At 38.8% G+C, this 19,690-nt stretch overlaps 1 protein-coding gene and 1 non-coding gene across 3 annotated transcripts in view; both read right to left on the bottom strand.

The window, feature by feature from the left end:
- The window catches only part of GMPS (guanine monophosphate synthase), a 78,657-nt gene that overhangs the window by 46,730 nt on the left and 12,237 nt on the right, over positions 1-19,690 (bottom strand). The window contains exons 1-3 of one of the 2 annotated variants that reach the window (XM_055321359.1): positions 17,891-17,926; positions 8,376-8,554; positions 4,323-4,437 (exon numbers count right to left, since the gene is read on the bottom strand). In XM_055321359.1, coding sequence (XP_055177334.1) covers positions 4,323-4,437; positions 8,376-8,554; positions 17,891-17,911 — 315 coding nt within the window. In that variant the 5' untranslated portion in view covers positions 17,912-17,926. Of the gene's footprint in view, positions 1-4,322; positions 4,438-8,375; positions 8,555-17,890; positions 17,927-19,690 lie in introns of those variants that run through there. The other variant, XM_055321357.1, reaches the window with a different exon arrangement.
- Positions 14,739-14,841, bottom strand: LOC129507444 (U6 spliceosomal RNA). Its single transcript, XR_008664011.1, has one exon. It is a non-coding gene; the product is annotated as a U6 spliceosomal RNA (small nuclear RNA).

Genomic DNA, 19,690 nt, shown 5'->3' with positions numbered 1-19,690 from the left:
TGATAGGAATTCAGTGAATGAGAAAAAAATGGTACTTAAGTTCCTGAAATGTACTAAAACTTCAGGATGCTATTGGGGGCAAAAAGTACAAACTAGGGTGAGACCTTTAGTGTAAACTTATCCAACTAACAGTGACAAGGAAATATTGGTCCTTTACAAACAGCATATTAGCTAGATGGTATCATCTATACCAATATTTTATAGAAAGACAATTTTTATCTAAAAGACCAAATTCAGCCTAATCCATTGTCCTACTACGTAAGTTCAGAAAGACATAAAAGCAAATTGTTCTACACATTTAACGTGAGCACATCTAGCTCTGGCTACCGTAAGATCCCCACTGGTATGATAGAAAAATTAAGTGTTACAATTATGTGGAGGACTGGCATAAGGGAAAAAGTCAATCACTAGCACTTAAATTAAGGCAGCATTTTCCAGAGACATTTCACTTTAAGTGGGTCCTGAAAAAATATATCTGCGAGACTCTTCCTTACAGAATAATACCTCTCAATATACTAAAAATATTTAAGTTGTGCTGTATGACTACTCTAGCATGGGAGATCAATAAGTTATGTAAATATATCCTAGGGCAAAGGCATATGAATAAAAAAAGTCAACCTCTTTCCCATGTTCAACTTAATCAAGATGTAGGCTCTAAGAAAATACATTCATTAGAACATTATACAAGAAAAGCCAAAAATAAGTTATTAACAAAGTCAAATTCATTATCACCGCTTGGCTCTTCAGAGAACAGAGCCTTTGACTAGAAAATGCTTGTTGCTGGAGAAGAAAAATATCCATTGTTGTAGCCTTTGTACTTTGAACATCACATATTTTTAGGGATCAGTATTTCCTCTAAATCAAAGTGGAAAACTATAACAATTAGCAAGAAATGAAATCTGGTAAAGCTCTTTTACAGACCAGTGATTCCTAATATTCTATTCTTGTTTCAAGTATAATAAAAATATTCATTCTTATGTGAACATTGATTTATATTTTTTTCCTTCACTGAATGCTCCAGAGCCAGCTAAAAGAAAATATACTGGTCTGCTCATTCTCTACCTTTTAAACAGCCTCCTTCTGTACAATATTCATAGTAAAGCACAACAGTTTCAACCAATTAAAAAAAAAAAAAAAGGCTCCACATACTAAAATTTCAATTTTTTTTTTAATTTATTTATGATAGGCACACAGTGAGAGAGAGAGGGGCAGAGACACAGGCAGAGGGAGAAGCAGACTCCGTGCACCAGGAGCCCGACGTGGGATTCGATCCCGGGTCTCCAGGATCGCGCCCTGGGCCAAAGGCAGGCGCTAAAGAATTATTTTCAACCCAAAGACTTAAAACAATTCAGTCACTGGGAGAAAGAACACATTATCTTAATTATTAAGCCATAATACAAGAAATCAAAAATTAATAGATAATTCTCAATAATCAATTAGGAAGGACCAGAGTATCATGAGGAAATTAAAAAGCTGATATTTCAATTAACCCTGATTCCATTTAGTCAGTAGAATCTCGTAATTAGATTAATTCCACTTGTATTCTGACCCTGTCCTCCCTTTCACTTTAGTACATGCTAAAGCCTAACGGTAGGCACAAGAGAAAAGAGATCAAAATGATTCACAAACAAGTGAATTCAGTCAAAATTAACATCACCTATTCTTATCATAGTAGAAAATTCTGAGTTTAAAAAAAAATTAAAAAACGGGGACACCCAGGTGGCTCAGAGGTTGAGCGTCTGCCTTTCGCTCAGTTCGCTCAGTTCGTGACCCTGGGATCACGGGATGGAATCCCACATTGGGTTCCCCGCAGGGAGCCTGCTTCTCCCTCTGCCTGTGTCTCTGCCTCTTTCTCATGAATAAATAAATAAAATATTAAAAAAAAAAAAAGTCAGGGGAGCATAGGAAGCCCATGCAATTTAACTGAAGCTCAGGTACTGTGTGGGGTTTTTATTCTTTTTCAGGTCACGACCCTTCAGAATGAGATTAGGGCAAGGGCTGCTGATCCAGCTGTGGATCCAGGGAGCTCTAAAATGAATCTCTACCATCCCTTTAAGGTCTTTCTGGTTCCTCTCAGTGTTGTCATTGCCGAGGTCAATTTTGTAGTTGTTCAGGTGAGCTCCTTTTTGCTGTCTTGTGAGTCTTAAGCCAGTGATCCAGATTCCCAAGGAGTGGGTCTCCAGAGGGCCTCGCCCCTTCCCAGTACCAAGTGTGTGCTCCCAACCTGTGCAAGGGTGGGCTTTCCAAAAGCAGTGAATTGAGAAATTCTGCAAATGGTAATCCGGATGATTGGTGTGTTTCTCTTGGGCCTGGATTTCCATCATGTTAATGAGGGTAGATAAATACTGTGTCTTTAATGGATGAAAAATTGAATGTATGCTGTGAATTTATTGGTTTGAGACACTGAAAAATTTTCATTAGACAATGTTTACATACCTCACCCGAAGAACCTTTGAGAGTGTATATATGAAATTTTAAAATATGTTAATTTACTTTAAAACAATAGGTACAGCTATAAAAGTTGGGGTTATTTTACCTTTGAATATATACCGAGTTCCTTAAATACTGAAATCTGTGGACTTCATGTGCTTCTGTGTTTTGCTTTCCTATTAGATCATGTAGGAAACTGTGTTCTTATTGGTAAAGGGGCCCTCATTAAACTTCAAGCTTGGAAGGATTTCCTTTGTTGTTTCTGATTTTCTTGTTTGGTTTTGAGGGACTGGGGTATGGAGCTAGAGGATGTGTGGAGAGGGATTTCTCTAACACTGACATCTATTCCACAGGCTTTTTCTAGGCGCTTATTTTATTGCAGTGTATTAAACTTCTTTGATATTAAAAAAAAAGTATCTCGCTTCTGACAGTAGAAAAAGGCAAATTACTATAACATGTCAATTAATAATTACTCAGGGAGTACCTTCCCAGCTAACTCAATTTTCAAATGATATGGTTAAGTAAGACGCACTGTTAAAAACTATCTCAATTAAAAAATCATTTTGCTTACAAGCACTAGAGATAACTTTTCTTAAATGTATTTATTTCTATTCCCACCTCCTTAGTATATAGATCTTATTGAATAAATCATTCTAAGTGAGAATTTAGCACATTTCTGGCTCAGTATTATCTATCATCTTATTCAGTAATCATATTCTACTTGTCTAATAAACCTATACTATTTAAAGTAACTTAAAAAAGTGTCAAAGTAGCCAAAATAGTTCTAAACACTTAACTCATACAAGAATAGTTTTATCTCTAGACCTCAGTCCCTATTTATTGTTTTTGATACAATATTGTGTCACATACTGTATCAATAATTTTGATATAATCAAAATTAACATCACCTGCCATGGCACACACTGACAGCACATGCCTCCAAACGAGATGGCTCTAAGAGCACAGCATCACTTCTGTGGTACTCCAACCAAAAAAAACATAACCTGAACCTAACAATGAGGAAACATCAAATAAACCAAAATGGAGGGATAATCTACAAAGTCACTGAAATGACTTTTTTTTTTTTTTTTTAACTGTCATGGTTATGAAAGAGAAGACTGAGGAATGGTTCCAAAACAAAGGAGCAGAAGTGACGACTAAGTAGAACACATGGTCCTGGGTTGAATGCAGTACTTACAAGGGACATCAATGAGACAAACAATGAAATGTGAATGCAATCTGTGCATTAAATACAAAACTGAATCAATGTTAACTTCCCCACCATTTTGATATCTATACTGTAGTTACACAGGATAGAGCCCTAGTCCTTTGGAAATACAAGTAACAGGATATCATGTGTGCAACTAACTCTCTAATGGTTAAAGAGTAAGGGGTGGGCACCTGGGTGGCTCAGTGGGTTACGCATCACTCTTGATTTTGCCTCAGGTCACTATACTGAGGTCATGGAATTGCGCCCTCCCCCCCATCATTCTCTCCCTCTGCCCTGCCCCTGGCTCATGCACATGTATGTGCTCTCGTGCTCTCTCTCTCTGAAATAAATCTTTTAAAAATATATCAACAATAAAAGAATTGAGAAAAAATATAGAGGAGTTCCATATACTATTTCTGTAACATGTAAATTTGAATGTCTTTTTTTTTTGGGGGGGGGACAGTGTTATGTTGTATGCAGTGATATAGTTACAGCTCTAAAAACAGATTTCCACTCAGGTCAGTTTTGCCACACTGAAACAATCTATAAACAGTTGTAACACGCACAAATTAGCTCATACAACTAAACATGCTAGATACTCTAAAGACAGAAAATATTAATACAGTGAGAGTCACAAACAGAATAAATTAAGTCCACTCTTCAGGAAAATTCACAGATGTACCTGCATGCCATAGCAAATTCCAAGAACGGGCTTGCCAATAGTGAATATTGCTGGATCAAACCAGGGAGCATCTTCTGCATACACAGAATTAGGTCCTCCAGAGATGATAATAGCACTGTGGATTTAAGGAAGAGAGTCAGCGAAAAATCCTCTAACGGCTAGTTTTTATCACGAAGTTTATGCCCTCTCCCCCTTCAAGCATGGAGGGAGACTCAGCACAGATTCAGAGATTTTGTTATGTTTTCAGTATATTGTAGCAGATCCAGCCTTCACACAGCTTAATCATTTCTATTCTATTACAACGTGTGAAAGTCCATCAATTCAACCAACATTCACTTGTTAATAATAATAAGTACAAGCTTCCAATACATAAATTATGTTTCTAACTGCGAAGGTTTAGCATGAATTTGTTTTGTCTTCCTCATTAATGAAGAACATAGATGAAAATTCTAAAGGAAGACGGAGATTCTGAAAACCAAGGAGTACAGCAGGTCACAAAAGACCCTGGATGACTCAAAGCAAAATACAACAAAGGAAGACAGGATATGAACAATAACCTAACTCTGCCTGTTGAAAATCTGTCCAACATTCTCAACAGTTTTACCTAGGGCTCTGGAAAGGCAGCTAACATATGAATTTGCCCATATGGCATTCTCTCAGAACCCAAGGCAATACTGTAACTTCACTATAATTTACAGAGCATTCTGTGGGTTAAAACTTGGGAGTCCAACTGTTATTATAGGAAAGGCTGAAACTGAGGCCTATGCTCCTCACCTGGCCACTGATACATCTAATTTGGCCCTCAGCATACACTCCAAAGATTGAGAACACTCTAACATATCACGAATTTTACATAAAAATCCAGATTTCTGGATTTTCTTTAGAAAGAGGGGAGAAAAAGTCTGACAGCACTTGACCTTCACTCTCACATGGCTAAGAATAACTGGAATCACAGAGACCTGAACCTTCAGACTACTCATGTTCCCCGGTTTGCCATACATGCCCTCTTCTACAATACAGGCTTATCTATGCTTGTCACTGAATTTAAGGTATCCTCTAGCTCATTTTACGTCTGAGTTTTGCAGGAATCCTGATTTATCTTACATTTCTAAAGGAAAATGCATTATAAGATCTAACCAAAATCTTCTTCCAAATTTAAGCAAATCACTTTATAGTAGCAGCTGCCTGTCATATAAAAACACACAAACTGGGATCCCTGGGTGGCGCAGCGGTTTGGCGCCTGCCTTTGGCCCAGGGCGCGATCCTGGAGACCCGGGATCGAATCCCACGTCGGGCTTCCGGTGCATGGAGCCTGCTTCTCCCTCTGCCTGTGTCTCTGCCTCTCTCTCTCTCACTGTGTGCCTATCATAAATAAATAAAAATCAAAAAAAAAATAAAAGTTTAAAAAAAATAAATAAATTATAAAAAAAACACACACACAAACTAAAATGCAGGTTTATAATCCATTAAGAACCATATAATAAAAAATTCATAAAAATTACAAGATAGGATGTTTTTAAAAAGTATAACAATTCAACTGACCTCAAAGACCCCACTTTTTGAACTTTATATTGTTAACATGAATTATGCTATTTATCATGTTCGTTAGCCCACCTCCTACAAAAGAAACTAAAGACAACCTCCCCGGATGATGAATCTTACATCGTTAAGGTAACAATCCAAAAGGGGTGCAGTGTTGGCCCTAAAGGTAGATATGCAACTTAGCTCTTTAAAAATGCATAGGCTAGGGACGCCTGGGTGGCTCAGTGGTTGGGCGTCTGCCTTTGGCCCAGAGCATGATCCTGAGTCATGGGATCGAGTCCCACGTCGGGTTCCCTGCGTGGAGCCTGCTTCTCCCTCTGCCTGTGTCTCTGCCTCTCTGTGTGTGTGTGTCGTCTCTCACTAATAAATAAACTCTTTAGAAATGCATAGGCTAAAATTCTTTAAAACATACTGAATTATCAAGACCTCTAGAATTTCAGTACGTTATACTTAGTTTTATAAAAGATAACCACCCCAGGGCTGTCCAACATCCCTCATTAATCTGCTAAACAACTCAGGACTATAAGATTCTTAATACTATTAAAAAGAAAAGGCAATGGACTTAGTCAAGGCTGTAACTCAAGCAGTACTTAAGCCAATTATGGAAAATTCTTATCTCAATAACTCTTAAGAAGAGCTAATCATTCGTTCTGAATCTCCTAGTTCTACCCTGCAATTATTTTGAAACTAACTTGCAATTATAAAGCCAATAAGCCACAAGGCATTCCAAATACCAATCTGAAGCAGGTCAAGCTTCCAAACACATGTAGGTTAAGATGTCTCTCTTCTCGGGGATCCCTGGGTGGCGCAGCGGTTTGGCGCCTGCCTTTGGCCCAGGGCGCGATCCTGGAGACCCGGGATCGAGTCCCACGTCGGGCTCCCGGTGCATGGAGCCTGCTTCTCCCTCTGCCTGTGTCTCTGCCCCTCTCTCTCTCTGTGTGACTATCATAAATAAAAATTAAAAAAAATGTCTCTCTTCTCATAATACTAATACTCTAGGAAAAGGATGGTCAAATAGATATCTCAGCAGAAAGGATTATAGTAAGCAAAATACTTCTATACTCCTACACAGAAAGAACCTCTAGGCACAAGCAGGACCTAAGATTTGTTTATGATCAGGTGGCAAGGAAAAATAATTAGCGTTCTATTGCCAAGTATCTGGTTTCTTATTCTCTAACATTTTAGCCTACGTTAGTTTGCTGGAGATATTCTTTTTGGGGTGAAGGAAATAAAGGAGCTTAGATGTGACATAAAGCCATTCAGAATTCTCATGTGTTTTGATTCCCTAAAGCTGTTCCTCACTGGCAAACTGAGACAGTCGAATTAGAGTAACTCAAGGGTCCCTTCTTACTCTAAAGATTCTACAGTTTAAAAGAGATGACTGTTTTTAACTGTACCCTAAGACTAGGACACAGTTAAATTTCAATCTGTCTTTTCTGATTTCCAATCCATTCTATTTCAGAAACAAGAATCACAGGATAAACATGTCCATGAAGCCTTTAAAAGTTAATCATTTCTCTAATGGAAAAAATTACATTTTTAAGATAAATTAACATTGTTATCCTGGAAGAAATACAGCATTATTGTCTAAGACCCAATTAAAGTAATAAACTGCAGTTGCTTGCTTCTGGTAACACTCTTAAAAAAAGAGTATCAATTCCATGAGAAAAGGTATAGCATTAACCAGAAATTGTTAAAGGAAGAATATATATATATGTTGGCTACCATTTTGACTAGTTCTGAGCATATAAGCTGTTGAATTAGACCCTATATTAGACTTGAGAAATCTTCGTATTTTAGAAACTTAGTCTCTTGGGGATAGGAGGCAAAAAAAGACTCATTGGACACAAAATTCTTTTAGCCACTTTATATATTCCTTTGATCAAATGCTCTGGGATGAATGAATGACTTAATATTCAAATGAAAATTTCTTGTAACTGTGCAATTAAAATTAGGGTAATCTTTTTAACTAAAAAAAGGGGGGGATCCCTGGGTGGCTCAGCAGTTTAGCACCTGCCTGCCTTCGGCCCAGGGCATGACCCAGGGGTCCTGGGATCGAGTCCCACATAGGGCTCCGTGCATGGAGCCTGCTTCTCCCTCTGCCTGTGTCTCTGTCTCTCTCTCTCAGTCTCTCTCATGAATAAATAAATAAAATCTTAAAAAAAAAAATCTGAACGATGGAAGAAAATGTCTTGTAAATCCACTGCAGGTTTTGTATTCATTTAAAAAATTCAGTGCCTGGGGCGCCTGGGTGGCACAGTCAGCTAAGTGTCTGACTCTTGGTTTCAGCTCAGGTCATGATCTCAGGGTCCTGACAAGAGGCCCACTCAGGCTCCATATTCAGCATGGAGACTACTTAAGATTCTCTCTCCCCCTTTCTCTGCCCCTACACGCTCTTGCTCTCTCAAATAAACCTTTAAAAAAGAAAAAATTCAGTGCCCAAGCAAATTAATAAAAAAAAATTCCACAATCTAAGCTCAATCTCATAGAAAATATAAGTGAAAAGTCTACCGGAATCCTTGCTCTTTTATGGCAAATGCTGGTGTTTCCAAGGGAAAGATTTCCGACTTCACGAACAGTTCTCTCACTCTTCGATCTATGACTTTCCCGTACTGGGCACCAGCATCCAGAATGACAACAGCTCCTTCATAGTGGTGGCCATCCTTGAGGTCTCCTCCAGCATTCTCCAGCTGCAAATATTAAGGCAAATGTCCTCTTAATTACAAAATTTAGAGCTCCTTTAAAAAACAGTGGTCACTATCAGTTCCAAAACCACACAGAAAAAACAAACAAACAAACAAAAACTGTTAACCTAGGACTTTGAGTTGCCAATTCAAAGCATACCTTTTAAAGGGAAGATTTTTATACATATCCATACATGGGCATACATAAACACTTTAATAAAAGCCAGCATTTACTGAATAATACAGTCACCTTTATACATAAATGTATTCTCTGATTATACATACATATGTATTATCTGATAAAGTGGGTATACAACCCAGCTGTGCCAAAATATAGTCCTAGTTTATGCCTGGTATACTGGCATTATTACTAATAGTGCCTCCTTTGAATCTCAAAAGCATCCTAGCTTTACTAATAAATTATAAGGTCATCCTATCTAACAGTCACAGCATTCCTATGAGGGATACACTGAGGAGGAACTGAAAGTTTGCTGCCAGAGTATAAGCATGCTCAAATTCACCTGATTGGGATTTTTTTGTATTACTGGAGGAAAATGCTATATATACATGCATCTAACCCATAACATCAGAATTTTAAAAGGCTTTTTAAATCTTATCTATGTCAACTATACATTGATAATGCTTTTCTGGAAAGCAATTTGGCAAAACGTAAAATTGTTTACTATGTATGCTAAAACGGCTACCTGGAACCGACTTCAAACTAATGCAAGAGTAGGTGGGCATGGATGAAACCAGATTACTTATGTACCGAAATGACTGAAGTCGGATGAAAGGTACACAGTGTTCACTTCAGTCTAGTCTCCATTCTGTTTTTGTGTATTTTACATAAGAAAAAACTTTAAAAACATGTATGTACTCTGGAAAAACACTTGTAGGAAGAATATAATAATCCCATTTTAAAATATTTCATCAAGTAAAAGAATGTATATGCTCGTATAAAGAAGATACCAACGGACAGATAAACAGAAAAATATGAACGGATTAACGGAGGTTGTAGGAGACTGATAAGCCACAAGTGATCTAATTTTTTTTTCATACCCTTCAGTAGGTTTTAATTGTTTACAACAAACATTCCTGGGGATTTTCCCCCTCCAGCTGTAAAATCTGCACATAAAAAAGCATAAGCCAGCGCTTCACACACCTATGTAATCCTTTCCATTCCCTTCCTTCCTTTTCATTTATACGAAAAAAATAAATGCAGAACTCACAAAATCCCTAAACACTTCTGCTACAGTAGTGGAACAAGCAACAATAACAGCCATCCACAAAGGATTTGTGAGATGGACCGAACCACAGGCCAGAAAGAATTACTGAGATCGCAAAAATGAAGATTTTAATCATATAAATACTGAACAATGTGCCGAAAAAGCAGATCACAGAAAGAAGTTTACAGAGTGCAAGAAATGCTAAAACATTTTCCTTTCAGACCTTTGCCCTTAGTCTACACACAAACACTACTCTTTAAAGAATTTATCTAAAATTCCTTAATCTTACTTTTTTGTAAAGAATAGAAAATGTGGGAGCGCCTGGGTGGCTCAGTCGGTTAAGCACCTGGCTCTTGATCTCAGGGTCATGAGTTCAAGCCCTGCACTGAACTCAGGCAGGAAGCTCCGCATCCAGCGTGGAACCTACTTAAAAAAGAAAGAGAGAAAAAAAAAAAAAAGAAAGAAAGAAAGAGAGGAGAGGAGAGAGGGAATGGAGGGGGAGGAGGGGAGAGAGGGGCAGAACGTGCTGGGGCGCCTGGCGGACTCGGTCTGCTCTTGACCTCAGGGTTGTGAGTCTGAGCCCCATGTTGGGTATAGAGATTACTTAAAAATAAAAGACTCTAAAAAGAAGTGTTTTTGAATGGCTACTTTGTTGCTGTGTACATTTCTCAGATTTCAGTCCCTTTATCTCTATCATACTGTTTACCAAATCCAAGTACAACCTGTTTTTACATTGTAGGCAGAGGTTCTCACTTTGCAAGATACTAACGTGCCTAAATTTGAGTTATGATCTCTATCACGGGTTAGTTAACACGAGTCTGCAACGACGCGGCTCAGATTTCAGTTACCAGTTCTCGTAATTACACTAAGTACAAACTTCATTGCCAGCTCTTCGATCCATAAATCATCACAAATAAATATTATGACCAGTGACCAGTGTGTCCCTTCTTTCAAAGTTTACTGGCAATTGGACACACAAGAGCAACAGCTAAAGTTGTGCTACCTCCTGGTTGCCCAGTGATAAGTCCACAGGACATTTTGAACCCATGGATAACCCAAGGGGGAAGGGATCAACCCAGATGAATCTGTAACAAAGAAATGAAAAGTAACACACTGGAAGTGAAATAAGAATCCGATGTAAATGAGGTTATAGGAGAAATAGGTGGCCCCGGCAGTGTGGACACTGCTGCAGTCTGAATGGCTCTAAATGCACAGCAGGAGGAGCCTGGTGAAGGCGAACTTATCAACATCACTGAGGAAAGCAACTGTGATGAAAAGGATGCCAATGTCCCAGAGAAAGTGACTCTAGGGAAATAATTCACATTATAGAAATTCTCGGAGATATTTCATGACCTTTCAATTGTAAAGGATAAAATGTTGAAAACCATCAAAGCATAGAAAAGGTATAAAGGGAAGCACTGTTTAAACTAGTCTCGATCAGAATTTCACAAAGAAAACAGAATTCTCACTGTGCTAATGTTTTAACTTATACTAAACAGTTGCAGTATTTTATTTCTCTACACTTGTATAATTAACAGTAAGATTTAATGTTTTAAGAAAATATATTTTTTAAAGATTTTATTTATTTACTCATGAGAGACACACACAGAGAGAGAGACAGAGAGAGAAGCAGAGACACAGGTAGAGATAGAAGCAGGCTCCATGCAGGGAGCCCAATGCGGGACTCGATCCCAGGTCTCCAGGACCACGCCCTGGACCGGAGGCAGCACCAAACCACCAGGCCACCAGGGCTGCCCATGTTTTAACAAAACATTTTAAAGGACCTAAAACCATTATAATCTTCCCACTGATTAATTAAAATTCCTTTGCATGAGGAACACCTAGGTGGCTCCATCGTTTAAGCATCTAATTCTTGATTTCAGCTCAGGTCATGATCTCAGGATGGTGGGATCAGGCCCGGCAATGAGCTCTGCATTGGGCCTGAAGCCTGCTTAAGATTCTCTGGACGCCTGGGTAGCTCAGTCAGTTAAGCATCAGACTCCTTGCCTCATCTCCGGTCATGATCTCACAGGTCCTGAGATCAAGTCTGTACCAGGCTCCACACTCAGCAAGTCTCCTTAAAGATTCTCTCCCTCTGCCCCTCCTGCAACACTTGTGCCTGCACTCTCATACTCTTCAAAAATAAACAACAACAACACTGCTTCGCATGATTTCAGCTTGCACAATCTTTTTATGGTCATTTGACTACTATATGGTGAGGACTGTCTATTTCTTTAAATCAACTAATTTTTACTTAAATGCATTTTTTTAAAAGATTTTATTTATTTATTCACAAGAAATACAGAGAGAGGGAGAAAGACACAGGCAGAGGGAGAAGCAGGCTCCACGCAGGGAGCCCGATGTGGGACTCGATCCCGGGACTCCAGGATCAGGCCCCGGGCTGAAGATGGCACTAAAACCACTGAGCCACCCAGGCTACCCACATAAACGCATTTTAAAGTGAATAATGTATACTGGTTTCTTACCAATTTTTGAAAAAGTTCAATCATATGACATCAGAGGTCATTGAGGAAATACTGAATCCTTGCCTCATTCTTTCAACCTCAGGTATCCAGAACAAAGCTTCAACAACTCCAGGGAAAGCAGAAAGGTCACCAGTCATGAAAGCAAAATTTCCTTTCCCTCAAAACCTAGAGTCTACACACTCCTACTTCATAAGAGTTATAAAGCTTGATGAGACTTCCAAACCTTAACCGATTAGAAAAAGGACCCTAATGAGAAAAGAAGGTGTAAAGACAAATAGTAGAGACAAAATTCAACACTACATGACAGAAAAATCTATTAAATCTATTTATACGATCTATTAAAAAGTAAACGCACAGGGGTCCCTGCTTTGTTCAGCCTGTAGGGTGTGTGACTCTGGGTCTCAGGCTGTAGAGATTACCTAAAAAAACAAAATCCTTAAAAAAAATAAAAATAGGGCAGCCCTGGTGGCTCAGCGGTCTGAGCCCAGGCTCTGCCTGGGTCTCTGCCTCTCTCTCTGTCTCTCATGAATAAATAAATAAAATCTTTTTTAAAAAAAATAAACACAAAAGCCTAAAAGGTTAGCATGCCTCTCAACTGACTTGAGGTCATCATAATAAAGGTCATAAAGATACCTTTTAAGACATCAATAAGACAATAATAAGGACACAAACCATACCGGTGCCCTAATGCAACAATAAGCAGACGAACCTGGCAGATTCTCGTAAGATGGAGATGGTATCATTTCTGGATCTTCCTGAATTTCCAGGCATCACTGAACAACTACACAGCAAAACCAAAAACTAATTGACAAGTTACTCTCCAAAATACAAGCTGGTGGGAATAAACCACCAGTCACAAACTCTAGTGTTAAAGCATTTTTGCGGGAAACAGCCTAGCTTCCCTGAGTATCTTGAGACTAGAATTCCAAAATAGTCAACAAGTACTATCTAGAAAGCACAGGGCCCAGGGGCACCTGGGTGGCTCAGTCATTGACCACCTGACTCTTGGTTTCAGCTCTCAGGTCATGAGCTCAGGGTGGTGAGATCAAGTCCCAGGTCCAGCTCCCCAATTAGCAGAGGAATCTGCTTGAAGATTCTCTCCCTCTGCCCCACCATCCCCCCCTTTTTAATTTTACTTATTTATTCATGAGAGACACACAGCGAGAGGCAGAGACACAGGCAGAGGGAGAAGGAGGCTCCATGCAGGGAGCCTGACGTGGGACTCGATCCCAGGACTCCAGGATCACGCCCTGGGCCAAAGGCAGGCGCTAAACCGCTGAACGGCCCAGGGATCCCTCTCACAGGAAAGAGAGGGGAGGGGAGGAGAGAGGAGGAGAGAGGAGGGGAGGGGAGGGGAGGGGAGGGGAGGGGAGGGGAGGGGAGGGGAGGGGAGGGGAGGGGAGGGGAGGGGAGGGGAGGGGAGGGGAGGGAAAAAAAGGAAAAGAAAGCACAAGGTCCAACTCAACTACAGCGGCTGTACCCCGGGGGGGTGGGGGTGGGGTGTCTACACTATGTCTCCAATAGTGCATGGGGGGGGGGGACCCAAGGTAAGGCTTAAAGGGGTGGAAGTTTAATCACCATGAACCTTCCCACTAACAGGCCAGGCTCCTTACTAGGCCAAGACTCAGAAAAGAGGAACAACTGCTAGAAACCAACACAATTAAGCAGGACAAGGGCAAAGAAGAAAAATAGAAGGGCCATACTAAAATAAGGGTTAGGAATCAGAGCAAGGAATCATCAGAAAACAAGCTGCCATAATTTCAACAGAAGAGGGGGCTCTATAAAAGTTTTTTTAGAAGAACCAAGATTCCTTCTAAAACTCAGAAAAATTATATTCACATAAAAGTGAAATTACAGAAATCTAATCCCAATGTTACTCAAAGTAAAAAAAAAAAAAAAAAAAAGAATAAGGAATAAACATCCCTACAAGAGCAAGCCAAAAAGAAACATCAAAACTAAAAAAAATAAAAATAAAAAATAAAAAAAGAAACATCAAAACTAGAAACTATGACTTCCAGACGAACTAAAAAAATACTAAGAAAATTATACAAGGCATAAAAGAACAGGAATCAAAATTAAACTACAAACCTAGAATGACCGATTTCAATATTCTTTTTTTACATTTTTATTTAGATTCCAGTTAACAATGTAATATTTGTAGACTTCAGTGATTCAGCATTTCCACACAACACCCAGTGCTCATCACAACTGCACTCCTTAATCCCCATCACCTGTTTAACACCCCACCCCCCCCCACCCCCCCCCCACCCCCCCCACCCCCCCCCCCGTCCCGTGACCATCTGTTCAGTCTCTACAGTTAAGAGTCTGTTTTCTTGGTTTGCCTTACTCCCTCTTTCCCACTCTTTGCTCATTTGCTTTGTTTCTTAAATTCCACATATGAGTGAAATCATATTTGTCTTTCTCTGACTTATCTTGCTTAGCAATATGCTCTGTAGCTCCATCCAGGCCACTGCACGGAAAAATAGGGACCACTTCACAAATCTGCCTGCCTGTCATCCTTGCACAGGGGCCATGCTAACCTTCACTGTACCAACACATATGCCTAACAAAATTACTGGGCTTTAGAGAAAAAAACCTTTCAATACTTTGGATAAAAAGCACGCATGGCTTATAATTCATTCAACTATACATTGGCTGTGCATAGTTTTCTGTATCCATGTTTTCTTTTACAATACAAAGATTTTTCATATAAAAAGGGAACATTCCCTTTGCACCTAGTTATTTCATGTGCTTTACACATTTTCTTACTCATGATGACATGTATTTCTATTTTACAGATGAAGACAATGAGACTCAGATACTATGTCACCTGCCTGGGGACACAATGGCAGAAGCAGGAGGTAGATGTAGCTCTTTTCAAAGCCCAAAACAATTAGCACTTGGAAAAGGCAGAAAGAGGAAAGTGGGTAAATAAATATGCATTATATTTTTGGAAGACTAGTTTCTTTCCTTTTTTTTTTTTTTTTTTGGAAGACTACTTTCAAAGTTATTTTAATTTTGGTATTTTTGTATTTAAAAGCACTTTTCTTACGTCAGAAAGTTTGCTTATGTGACTGAATATTTTGATGTCTGAGAAAAGTAGTATTATATACCATACAAATGATTTTGGAAAGTGAATTTTCTCAGTTACCAAATCTACTCAGGTAGTTGCTCTCCAAAAAGACACTTTAAGAGACTTCAGTTGCCAAAATGAAAGTTTTAGGGTTAAAAGAGATTTTAAGAACCACCCCAACACACACACACACACACACACACACATCATCTGGGATACTCAACTACCCACAATAATCCTTTCATTACCACAAAGGCTAGTGGAAGTAGCATATTTACTTATTTAAGCTCATCAACACCTTTAACTCGGGACAAACTGTACATTTTCTTCAAAGAAAATTATCTCACACCTTACGTACTTTAGAAATGTACAAACTTCACTGAAGATTTTAGTAAAAAAAAAAAAAAAAAAAAACATCTCACAACACTGAATGAAATTTGAGCCTACAAGGGTTAAATCAAAGAGTTAGACTCTCTAGCTCCTGACCTTATTATACGCTTGTTCTACCCTCCTTTTCTTGAAAACTTTTAAACTTACAGAAAGGTTGAAAATACGGTACAGGGGTGCCTGGCTGGCTCAGCCAGAGGAGCATGCAACTTTTGATCTCAGGGTCATGAGGCCAAGCCCCACAGTTGTACAGATTATTAAAAAAAAAAAAAAAAATTAAATAAACTATGGCACAACAAACCCCACTCTCCACCTAAATTCAATATTAGTAATATTTTGTTGCATTTGCATTATTTCTATCTATATGTACTCCTTTCCTCTTAAGTCTTGGAAAATAAATGATAGATCTTTCTCTCCCCAAAACACTTTTCTGCATGTACTTCCTATCAACAGGGACATTCCCCTATATAACTCAATATACAATTACATCCAAGAAATTTAATACTAAAAGTATAAATTTCCTCAAATGTCACCAATAATGTCCTTTATAGGTTTTTTAAGACTTATCTGAGACATGAGCATGAGAAGGCTTGCAAGCAGTGGGGAGAGGCAGAAAGAAACTCTGGAAGCAATACACACACCCCTGAGCAGGGAGACAGATCCTAGACCCGGAGATCCTGACCTGAGCCAAAATCAAGAGTTCACCACTCAAGCAACTGAGCCACCCAGGTGCCCCTCAGTTGTTGTGAGGTATTTTTTCTTTTTTTTTTCTTTTTTCTTTTTTAATTCCAGACCCTATCAAAAACCACAGATACTATACTCACATTGTCATTGTCTCCTTCAACTAGAACTATCTATTTACCTTTTTACAGTCTTTTAGGGCACGAAATTTTAAAATATTTTATTTTTTTTTAATTTTTATTTATTTATGATAGTCATACAGAGAGAGAGAGAGAGAGGCAGAGACACAGGCAGAGGGAGAAGCAGGCTCCATGCACCGGGAGCCCGACGTGGGATTCGATCCCGGGTCTCCAGGATCGCGCCCTGGGCCAAAGGCAGGTGCCAAACCGCTGTGCCACCCAGGGATCACCCGAAATTTTTTTTTTAAAGTTCAGACCAGGGCGCTGTGTGGCTCAGTGGTTGAGCATCTGCCTTTGGCTCAGGGCGTGATCCTGGGGTCCTAGGATCTAGTTCCTCATCGGGCTGGGTCTCTGCCTCTCTCTGTGTGTCTCATGAATAAATAAAAATTAAAAAAAAAAAAAAGTTCAGACCAGCTTTCTGCAGAATATACCTCAACCAGGATCTATTTGTAGTCTTACGATTAGATTCCAGATAAACATTTTTTGGGAACACTCTTGCACTGGTGATATAATTAATTATGCCTATTCCTGATGTAACAAAATGCCAAGGACATGATGTCATTTTCATTATTGGTGATCCTGACTTTGATCAGTTGGTTAACAAGCTTATGTGCTTAAAAGTAAAAAAATAAATAAATAAATAAATTCTGATTTCAAGTCCTCTCCCTGCTTAAAATCCTAAAATGATTTCCCCTTAGAATAAAGTTCAATTAAGTCCAAAATACCTTCCAAGCCTTTTAAGACCTTGACCTACTCTTTACCCTAAATGGCTCTTTAAACTCTCCATGATCCCACAGAGGCTAATGTCCTCTCTGGCTGAAAAAAATCCAAGCATGGATAAATCAATCTCAGACATGCCAAATAAAAGAAGCCAGATGTCTCTAAAATCACACTATATCTTAAATTTTCCATTAGCTCAATGACACAGCTGTCGATGCCATGGCCATAGTTATGTACAATTTGACATAAAATCCCCCAAGGGAAAGAGATTCCCTAGAGTGTCTCAGAAAATTTCCCTTAGAGCAGAAAGATGCCCCAAGGATTTCAGCAAAAAGAAATATAGCTGAGCTTGGCTGAAATTCATCTAGGATAGACATTCTGGAGCTTTAGATAACTCACCAAGTCTGTCGTTTCTCTGTGCATTCTATAAACACTTGAGTAAGACCCCTGGAGGGTGCAGTGAGTTGTTACTGCTGGTAGTATCACTGGACAAGTGCAACCCCTTAACATTTCAGTCAGCAAAACATTTAAAAACCATTTGGAAAAAAAAACAAACCATTTGAAGAAAACTGAGTTCTTCTGGTTATTACCTGAAAAACTTCCATTGACATCTTCTGGTAAGATCAAGGAAGTACTAGCATCAAAACTTGCAGAATGAGTTGTCAATGGCCTGGAGAAAAAATTCCAGAAGTAACTGAGCATTCTCAAGAAATGCTGAATCATCAAAGCGCTTGACGGCATAGAAAATGTGTGGAAAAACAGTTCTTAGGCAACTCAGTCAAAAAAATGATTTAGAAGAGCCAGACTAAACACAAAAGAAAGCTTAAAAATACCAAAACTAATTCACTTCATATATTTTTGGGGTCTGTAAGTGGTAGATGATTCTCAAAAGAGCCAAAGTCTCCTATGCTGTATAATATGTATGTGTATCCCCTGGTACAATACTATACAATACTATACATACACTTTAGCTGTATATGCAATGCTTACCAATCTTCAACTGTTTCATTTTGCCTAAATTATGATCACAGACTTCTGCTCTATTTATCTAGAATTTCACATTGGCAGACATTAAACACTGAACAAAAATTATGATCACTCAATTCATAGGAGTTCATTTTTCTCTATCTCCTTCAATCTGAGTATGTAACCCATGAGCTTCTGTTGGAATTCCCTCGATGAATTAGAATGTTTTTAAATGTTCAGTGTTCTCAGGGCCCCCGGGGGGAGCTCAGTCAAATACCCATCTCTTGATTTGGGCTCAGGTCATGATCCCGGGGTTGTGAAATTGAGCCCTGTGTCAGGCTCACACACTGGACATGGAGCCTGCTTGGGATCCTCTCTGCCTCTCCTGCCTCTCTCAATCAATCAATCAAGTTTTCAGTGTTCAATAGGTCTGGGAAATACAAGTCCCTAGTGACATAAACTACTGTCTTAGCATCTTACTGCCCTTGGTCTGCTACTGACTTCATACATTGAGAAAATTCTTTTCCCTAAAGCAACTCCACGCACTTAGTAGGTACATTCAGCACTCCTATGGAACCAAGCCACCACCATCTTCATACTGAGTCCATTTGTACTTCTGATTAGAACTTCATCTGCTTTTGAATAACTGTCTCTTGGTTCTTTAAAGTCATTGCAAATCATCTTCTTCTACAAATTTAAAGTGCCAACAGCTCAAGTTCAAGGGCACCAGGGCTAAACAGAATGAACACAGTTTGAATGAACTCTCTAAATCAAGGAATTAAAAAGCAGTTTAGCTTGGACTCCAGTACTACTTCTAGCATTCACTTAAAGACAGACCCCCATACACAAACCCTAACCTCAGGAATGACCGAGGAAGCCCATTTTCTCAGATAAACTAAATATAGTTCTAATGGGTTTTATTTAAACATATGAACATCGCATAAGAAAATAGAACCACAAGGCTATATTCTCTTTCTTATCTAACTTGCAGGGAAATAAAAACTTAGTCCAACATTATAATTTATAATACCAATGTTTAAACCTTTTGAAACCATTAATTATTTTCCCCTTGGATTTCAATTATCCTAAAAGAAGTCTTTTCAGAAAGTTATGGCAATGTTATCTGACAAATGTAGCCAATTCTAAATTAAACAACTAAGAAAATTGGCACCGTTGGTGAAAATCAAAGTATATTATTCCTTACCTCATGATTTTTAAATCCTTTAAAGTTTTACTACAGTAGTTTTTCCATTCATTGGTGAACATTAGGTAACTGAGAAATGAACAAGGTTATCTCTAACTAAATCTAAACCACTATTAATTAGCCCAAATCAATCTGTGTTTTTCTAAAAGTTGGCTGTGTACACACATACACACAGACAACGTTCAGCAACAACTGTTGTCATACTAGTAAAATATTTTTT

The sequence above is a fragment of the Nyctereutes procyonoides genome, unplaced genomic scaffold, assembly GCF_905146905.1.
Source record: "Nyctereutes procyonoides isolate TBG_1078 unplaced genomic scaffold, NYPRO_anot_genome, whole genome shotgun sequence".
Taxonomy (NCBI): domain Eukaryota; kingdom Metazoa; phylum Chordata; class Mammalia; order Carnivora; family Canidae; genus Nyctereutes; species Nyctereutes procyonoides.
This window is presented reverse-complemented; position numbering and strand designations above follow the sequence as displayed.